This window comes from Seriola lalandi, unplaced genomic scaffold, assembly GCF_002814215.2.
Source record: "Seriola lalandi dorsalis isolate HSWRI2012SDOR001 ecotype SW California unplaced genomic scaffold, Sedor1 jcf7180002054271, whole genome shotgun sequence".
In the NCBI taxonomy this organism is placed as follows: domain Eukaryota; kingdom Metazoa; phylum Chordata; class Actinopteri; order Carangiformes; family Carangidae; genus Seriola; species Seriola lalandi.
This window is the reverse complement of record NW_019524824.1, coordinates 172,791-181,824: the sequence shown is the minus strand read 5'-3', so window position 1 is coordinate 181,824 and position 9,034 is coordinate 172,791. Positions and strand designations below refer to the sequence as shown.

General features: G+C 40.6%; 1 protein-coding gene across 6 annotated transcripts in view; it reads right to left on the bottom strand.

Moving 5' to 3' along the window:
* Nucleotides 1-203: 203 nt before the first annotated feature.
* ppp2r5eb (protein phosphatase 2, regulatory subunit B', epsilon isoform b) overlaps nt 204-9,034 on the bottom strand; it is a 48,407-nt gene continuing 39,576 nt past the window's right edge. For all 6 annotated transcript variants that reach the window (XM_023405298.2, XM_023405299.2, XM_023405300.2 and 3 more), the window contains 8 exons: nt 8,951-9,010; nt 6,885-6,993; nt 5,994-6,047; nt 5,533-5,583; nt 5,314-5,433; nt 5,022-5,149; nt 3,534-3,635; nt 204-2,795 (listed from right to left, as the gene is read on the bottom strand). In XM_023405298.2, coding sequence (XP_023261066.1) covers nt 2,696-2,795; nt 3,534-3,635; nt 5,022-5,149; nt 5,314-5,433; nt 5,533-5,583; nt 5,994-6,047; nt 6,885-6,993; nt 8,951-9,010 — 724 coding nt within the window. In that variant the 3' untranslated portion in view covers nt 204-2,695. The remainder of the gene's footprint in view (nt 2,796-3,533; nt 3,636-5,021; nt 5,150-5,313; nt 5,434-5,532; nt 5,584-5,993; nt 6,048-6,884; nt 6,994-8,950; nt 9,011-9,034) is intronic.

The following is a 9,034-nucleotide window of genomic DNA, read 5'->3' as shown; positions in this document are numbered from 1 at the left end:
CCTACCTGCCCACACCCTCACCCCTAAACCCCTCCCCACCCTCCCCCAACTAAAAAAAATATATCCAATGGTCAAAAGAAACTTCAGCAAAATATCCAAAATGAGATAAAAACCAAGAGAAGAGGGAGGAGTGAGAGACAGAAAAGAAAAAAAAAAAAAACAGACTAAAAGGGGGGAAACACTATCATAAATACCAGGAAGTCTTCTTCCATAATACCTCTTTATATACTGGATACTCCTCTCCACAGTTTCCTAAGCAAAAAACATAGGCTAAATTACTACAAGATACAAGATTATCAGTGTACTGCATTCAATAACAATGTACAGGGTTGTCTTTTTTTGTCACTGTTGTTGTAATACTGTGAAGTCAACGCGGCGCCCCCCCAGGTGAGGTGGGGTGAGGTGGGGGCACTCGTCTTTTTCACAACATGAGGAAGATTTTTGGCGCTCCTCTGAAGACTTTTTTTTTTGTTTTATTTTGAAGTCCCCGTTATGGCCGGAGGGTACCAGTGCCAGACTGATACCAGGGAGACCTGGTATGGTTGGTTGGTAGATAAAGAGGGAGGGGAGGGGTCAGAGAGCGAGAGAGAGAGAGAGCGAGAGAGAGAGAAAGAAAAAACAGATGGAGGGAAGGAGAGAAATAATAAAGGGATGAAAAGTAGTCCGTTTCTTTAAGGAGGAGGGAGGAGGTGGAGGTGAAGCGAGTGCGTTTACATGTCAACAATTCTGCATTTCCGAATAATTCATCGTCTACATGCATCGCCGCATCACGCCTGCGAGGGCAGAGACCAGAGGAAGGAGCACTGGTCACAAAAAGGTAAAAATAAATAACGGCAAACAGGATTTGAGATAAGCAGGATGTGAGCTCACTGGAGCAACGGCACAACAGGACACAACAACTCTTCCAAGATGGAAAGTATCCCAGGTGATGCAGCTCAGAGCCGCCTGTTCAAACGGCCCGCTGAATTAATCATTGGTGCATCTTGTTTTAATAAAAAAAAAAAATCAAGCAGTTTTTTGTCCGAAGCCAAATATATGTACATGAACGGATAAAGAACAGAGTTCAGAAATATAAAAAACATTTTGAAGTTTAGTTCTGTAAACAAACAAACAAAAAAAGTTCTGTTAGTGTTAAAAAAAAAGAGCAAATATTAATGGATTTCATTCCAGCTGTTATTTGGGATAATGATGTTCTGAGAGTTGGAACTACATTTACCGCCATGCTTGGATGAAGCGAAAGGGATGTACAACGTAGCCTTGGAATCAGTCCTTTTGTTTTTACCCTATTTTTGTTTCACATTTCCTTCTGCAGGTCCTGTTTGAGCAGTAACAATTAATGTACAGACACAATCTCCTGGATTTACTTTTAAACTGGAGAAAACATTGAAACAGGATGATTTCCTGGCAGAATCTTATGTTAGAACAGTGTTTTCTTTCTATGGTTTGTAGGCAGATTAACAGACTTTATGGATGTTTGTCTAGAGTTTCCTCTAACATTGTTTTTCTGAATCATTTTCAGAGGCCTGGAAGTGGTTTCCACTCGAGAGAAGCGAAGATTAGATGAAAGTCCAAAAAAGTGAACTACATTTCTAACCGATTTTCCAGCTGTTCAATCATCTTGCGTCAGATTTAATTGTGATAGAATTAATTATGTAATTTGAGGGAGGAGTTACTCAGCTGAGAGGAAGAAAAGTTCACTGAGCAGATGCACAAATTACAAATGTGAGGAAATAATTAATCAATAATTTTGCCTCCTCCTACCAACTGGACTCCACGAACTGCAGTAAGAACACACATGTAAACGCACTCAGAAAGATGGTTTTAAAATGTGTGTTTGTGTACCGAGAAAGTCCCTGTTGTTGTTTTTAAATGTGTTTTTGTTCAGTTTTTTTTTTCCCTGTTTAAAACAGGAAGGAGGGCCAGAGAGGAGGGGGGTGGGGGGGTGGTCCTTTAAGAACCTTTGGGCGGAGGGCAGGGGAGAGGGGCAGAAATGACAGATGCACCATCAGAGAGGAAGGAGGGAGGGAACAGAAAAATGGAGGCAACAGGAGGAAAAGCAAAGAGGAGAACCAGGAAAATAAAAGTTACATACAGGACTGTACTGAAGACGGAGGAGAATGGGATGAAGAGTTAAAATCAATCTATCTTCTCTTTTTTTTTTGTTGTTTTCTGTTTTCCAAGAGTTCATTTCATGTCCTACAGTCCAAAGTTTTTTTTTGTTGATGTTTAAATCCCCCTCCCACACAAGTCATTTTCTCATTTTCTATTTTTTTCTTTCTTTTTTTTATTATTATTGTCTTGTTTTTCCGTTTGCAATAATATCAGTTTAAGGGAAAAAAAAGAAAAAATAATTATTTACAGTGCTGTTGAAATAATGAAAACAGACGTGATGAATCTACTGTAAAGTAAGTCGCATAAACACAGGAGAAAAAAAAAAACAACAAAAAAAAAACAACAAAAAAAAAAAACAATTAAGAAACCAGCGGGCGCTCCGTGTCGATCCAGAGACGATGGCCTTTATCAGGGATTTTCGGAGCTCTGGGCAAACATGGCTGATGTGGAGGGGGGGGCGGGGGCGGGATTTGGGGTCAGGATGGAGGGGGAAGGGGAGTCAGAGTAGGAGAGGAGGAGGAGGAGGAGGAGGAGGGGATGAGGGAGATGGGCAGGGGCAGAGGGGAGCGCGGCGCTGTCTTCGTTAAGTTGGGATGATCCCGTCGCTCCTAAGGCCCCGCTTCAGCTCCAAGTCCTCCAGCTTCTTCCACAGCTCCTCCCGCTCCTTCTCCTTCTTCTTCTCACTGCAACACACAAACAACACGAGGATGAGGATAATGATGATGATGATGATGATGAGGTTTTATTGACTGCTTCAGACTGAATGTAGGTGTCGTCTTCCTACAGAGCTACAGGACCTAATGGCACAAGGCGACAGCTGTACAAACTGCTGATGGGAACATTGTTAGTTTTATAAATTAAATGAATGATCACTTTGACCTGAGCCTAAAGAAAAGTTGCAGGATCACCACCTGGGATCCATTCAACTTCATGGAAATCCATCCAATATGCGTTTAGGGGTCGACCAACTCTGTGCCGTAAACAGTTAAAGAGCGATGAGAAGCTCAGATCTCATTTCATCTTACAGAAGCAAGAATGATGAGAGTCGGTTCCACACAACAAGATTTGCAGATTCTAAACTGATAAAGAAAAAGAAAAGAGCACCAGTGTCTCATCACTGCTCTGTGTCGGCCAGTAACATGATCTGGTAACAGAATCAGGACTGGGTGGGGCGGTGGGGTGATGTGATCCAGAGGTTCTCTTCATTTAATCCACAGACAGTTTCAACTAGTCATGTTGCCATTAATCCTGATACTAGTACAGTGTGATGACAGTAGCAGAGAGTGTGTGTTTTCTGTCTGCAGAGATCATAAACAATCACATTATTTGTAAATGCTCGCTCAGTGATGATGATGATGGTGGTGATGGTGGTGATGGTGATGATGATGATGATGAAGATGGGGATGTGGACAGCTTCTTACCGCTGGCGGTCCGACTTGTAAGTTGCTGTGAGTTCATCGAATAAAGTACTGTTCATCTCCATGAAGGCCTTCAGGACGTTGTACACCAGCGCCACGATCGCCCTGGGAGGGGGGGGGGGGGGGGCAGAGTGACATCACAATTCACAGCTGATAACACAACTTCTTCTTTTACAGCTTCTGTAAATTCTTATCATTACAAGTCGCTGAGTCTGTGACATGTGGACAAGTATTTGAAATATTACACATTAAAGAAACATTTGATGTTTGATGGGAAAGTTGCAATAAAGATTTATGACGGATTATATATTTTTTAGATTTTAGTTTCATTTCCGTTTCAAGACACGTTTTATTCTGAAGGTGTCAGTGACAGTTTATTACAAAACAGAACTGACGACGTCTGTGACCTTACAACAGCCAGGAAATTAACAGAGTGCAACAATAAACATTTACTGAAAGATTTGAGTTTTTAAAAAAACATTTGAATACATAAAAGATTCCCTCAAATATCTTCAGGTCAGAAACGACTTCAGTAAAGACATTCATCAAATGGAAAATTTGGTCAATATAGATCAGATTAAAGATACCGAAAACTGAAAACTGTAGATGACGATACTTTGTGACTCATCAGGGACAGAACGAATGCTGGAGGCAGTTTTTTTTTTTCTCCACTTTGGCAAGATATCGCTAAATAAACAAGGAAGATTTGGGGAATAGAAGATGATTGGTCTTTTGTCACATTTGTCACATTAAACCTGGAGAATATCCCAGACACACTCATGACTCAGGGTGAATTCATCTTGGCTGCTCGCAATAAATCATCACACACAAGCGGCTTCAGCCAGAACCTCCGACAAGAGACTGAACTGTGATTGTCAAAAGCATCAAGTTAATTTCCCATGTTTTTTCCCCCAAACTTTCCAGACGTGCAGCTCACAGATCACAGCTGATGTATTTAAATGATTGTTTCTATCAATCACCACGTTCATAACCTTTATTACACTGACAGACAAACTGCACAAGTGTTTCTAAGATCAGCTTTAAAGGCCTTGAACAGTTTCTGATTATGAGTGATGGGTCCCCACGTTACCACTTTCTATTCCCCCCTCTCTGTCGCTGCTTAAGTTCGATTCCTGATTCTCATAAATAATAATTACTAAAACTTTAACTCTGGTATGTGTAAGAGAAAGATATTTAAGATTACAAACCCAGATTTCAAGGGGCTCTGACTAATTTTCACCTGCTACTGTTTAATCCCATGAACTACAACGTTCTGTTTTCAGTGCAGTTTACAGTAAACTGGGTCATCATGTGGTGAGGACGGCCTCTGTCGGTAACACCCAGCAGGAAGAGGGGAAAAACCTGAGGAGCTGCTGATAAATGATCAGCCAGAATATAAACGTAACACAATGTCTGGATTTTTTTTTTTTTGAATATCTGTAAAAACGCCATCACGCTGAGCTGCTGCCGAGTAATTTTAAAACCACTCACGGATTCCAGTGCTCTTTGGAAATCCTGTAGAGGCTGGCGAACATGATGGGCAGGATGACGCTGGAGTTCTCCTCGATCAGACTCATGATGTACTCGTTGTTCCAGTAGTACAGGGCTCGCTCTGCAACCTGGGGGAACACCGACACAGAGGAAGTGACGACCAGAAAACCCCAGAATCATTTGTTCTTTGTTCTATCTGTGTTTTAAAGAGTTAAACACATTCTGTAGACGCTTGTTTCATCACCCCCTCAGAGTTAAATCACACTGTTTAAAGACTGGGGCTTTCGCTGACCTGGAAATGTGGGCTGGAGACACATCTGGAGATCTGTTTGAAGAGCGGCTCCTGGATCTTGACGAACTGTGTGGGTTCAATGACGTCCAGGATCTCCTCCAGCTCCCCTAGAAACATCACCTTGGGTGCAGGACGGGAGGAAAATGTTAATACACACAGAGACACACACACACACACAGTTTACACACACACGCACACATGAAGAAACGACAGCCTCACCTCTTTTTGACTGCAGGTTTTTGGCCAGAACTTCAGTAAGCCTCTGATGACCTGAGGATGAAGATAAGAGCCATTTATTATTTGTTTACATCAGTGAAGCTGGTGAGTTAAAGTCTGCATGACAAACAGGAGCGAAAACACTGGAAGAAGACATTTCTACTGCAATAAGGATTTGAACACAGTCCCTGTGGTTTGACTGAAAACTCAGTGTTGACTTAATAGCTTTTCCCAAAGCTTTCAAACACAGATGGCTGAGTGTCAGTGGTCACTGGGACGACTGAGCGACTGATATCCTCAGAAAAAGTTAATGACAAGATGCTGTTTTTTGTTTTTTTGGGCAAACTGCTGTTTCCATGGTCGTAAAATGAACCTGCACTCTCAAGTGAATGTGATTCAATGGGACGTCAAACAGCAACATTATCAACATTTACGTAAGAGACAGGCAGTGCACTGATACTCACTGGTTCTGTTAATGTTGGGTCTTTCTCTAGGAACTGTACAATGCAATACGCCAACTGCAGGGAGAGAAGAAACCACAGGTTAGAACGGATGTTACTGTGACATGTTTTAGCCCTTTAGCTTAGCTTAAAACAAAATCTTGGGTTTGACGGCATTCTACTGATTTTAAATCCCGTATTCAATCCACTCATCAAGTCTCATTAAGTAGCTTTCACCAAGTTTTATATAAAGAATGAAGCTAATTAATGTTGAGCCCTGTGGCTCCAACCTGAACGTGTGAGCTGAGCAGCAGATGATCTGACAGGTTTGATAACTGATTGATATTAGAGCTTCGGCTAGAAATGTGAAGCTGCTGAAGTGACCTGCAAGTTTTCAACACTGGTCTTTGTTAATTAAAAAAACAAAAAACAAGTTAGTACACAGCAGCTCAGAACGAACAGAGCTGGACTATAAATGGATGATAAACTATAAGTGCTTTGTTAAAAAAAAATTTCATCAATTTTAACTTGCAATGGTTTAAATAGTTTCATTCTTATATACACCATAAAACATCACGGTGACTCCTGCATGCGATTTTACATTTACTGGCTGAACAGAAAGTCAAACGCCACAGCTCCTTATTTCAGGTTTCTTTTATAATTGCGAAATTACACGTTTAATGAGGCATGACACTTTGACACATATATGTACACACACAACTGAATGACTTTAAAAGATTGTGCAGGTTTAAAGTTTTACACCAACTCTGCATTTATAACTGTGGAATCCTACGTAGTCTCAAAAGTGTCAAAAAATTAAATTAAAACATTAAGAAGTTAATGGAATATTTTTTAAATACTAGGATAGTTACCTAGAATAAAGTTTATACACAAACACACACACAGAACTATTACCTGTGCGTGGAAGAGGGACAGACTCCTGACAGTGTGGAGGGGGATCAACACTTTGACCAGAAACTGTTTATGCTCTGCTTTCAGTGGCAGAGCGAAACCATTGATTATACTGGAGGAGAGAGAGAGAGAGAGAGAGAGAGAGAAGAGAAAACAGAGAAAATATAAACATAAATTAAACATGAACACATAAAAGGGTTTCATTGCGACTGTCTGAAAGCAAATGGTAGATCAATGAGCAGCAGACAAAAAGAAAGTCTGTGTGTATGGGCAATGGAGCCTGTAGGAGAAATAAAGAGATGTAAGTGATGTTCTAAACTTGGGGCCTGCAGAGAGCAGACGTGACGCGCCTTTAAAGCTGCAGTCATGCACTGGGTTTGTTTACATTCTGATTCAAGTTTTCATCAGAGCTTCTGCTGGAAGAACAAACTGCAAAAACAAACTGAACCCAATCATTTTTGGGCTAATGAATGAAAGCATCATTTCAACATTTTCTTACACAAATAGTCTTCGTATTGTTTTCTACTTGTGCGAGGATTTTTGTGTAGAGTCTCTCGTGTGTATGAAAAATTATGTTAAATTTATTGGTTGTTTAGTTTCTTCCTTTAACTCCTTGACTGAAAGCTGTGTGTCTCAAGTTTCCTTCTGTTTTTTAGGTTTAGCGCTGTAACTTCACTACGTTATTCACATCGTGGCCCCTTAGGGAGGCCCAGACCCGAAGGTTGAGAAACCACTGTCCTAAACTTGTGTTTGGTTTAACCAGCAGTTGCAAAATGCAGGTATTCCAATATAAAGGTCCCATATTTTACAATTTTATTACATTTGTATGTTTTCTGGTGTTGATCCATAAGAAGATATTTGTGGTTTTAAAAACCAAAAACCATCTCAATGTAGTTTTTACATCTCCTCTCTCAGGCTTCTCTCTAGAGCTCTAGTAACGAAAGGTCGGTGAGCCAATCAGAAGAGAGGAGGCTCTGAGCCTCCCTTCGCTTTGATACTTTCACAGCATTAATATACAAACTTAGACCTGCTTTATAATCAAAAAAGACATGGACATCTACCTTCATACAATATGGGACCTTTACGAAATGAAAAATCCATCAAAAGCGTCAAAGTTTTTGGATGAACTTTTTTAATCGTAACTTTTCATTTTCTATTCATCACTACCTCCTTTACTTCTGCTGGGAATGTAAAACGTTTCACCTCCTGTGTGCGAAGAAATAAGTAAATAAATCTATCATGAACAGAAAAACTGCAGATCTAAATTGTCACTGGTTAATTTCCATCTGCTGATCAAATAATGTAGATTAATGACCAACTGTTTCAGCTTCATTATGAACCTGTTTATGGAGTTTAAGGTCTCTAAAAATAACTTGTGAAACCAGGAATTAGGAAGAGTCAAATCTAAGTCTGGCTTCACTTGATATTTAATACTCAGGAGCACAGACACAGCTCTAAAGGGATTATGCAGATATATTTCAGACATGTTTCATTTATTTTTTAATCAAAAATATAAGCAACAACTACAATAAGTGAGAAAATCGCCCTCGGCTCGTGTGCAAACGACACCATGCAGCTCCTGACACAAAGCTGATAAACTGTCTGTGTAAATCACACCTCTTTTCTTTTTTTTTTTTTAAATGGATTAACAACACTGTTGAGTGGAGAGGATTAATTTATTTCTTATCTACGAGTCAAACTCTGCTCCCGACTTAACCTGAACCTCACATCTCCACTCTGTGAAAATCCTGTTGTTATGGAGCCAAATCACTCAGCTCCAGTTTTTAACATTTCTTATCGCTCTCTATCACTCTCAAGTCTCTCTGGGGGAGATCTCTATCTCCATAAGACAGGCTGATGAAATACAAGATAAAAACATCCTCATGTCGTTAGGACTAAACTAAAACATGGAGATACCAGGGTTTGGTTCAGTTCTGCTGTTGCTCTCAGGTCAGTGTGGCTCCTGCTAAAAGCTTCAGCTAACAGAGCAGAATGTAAATGTATGTGTGTGTGTGTGTGTGTGTGTGTGTGTGTGTGTGTGTGTGTGTGTGTCGGAGGCCTGCACATACCTCCCCAGGATCTCCAGCAACTCAGCCACCCCGTTGAAGTGCTCCGTCTCATAAACAAAACTGCAGAGCGGACAGAGAGGGAGG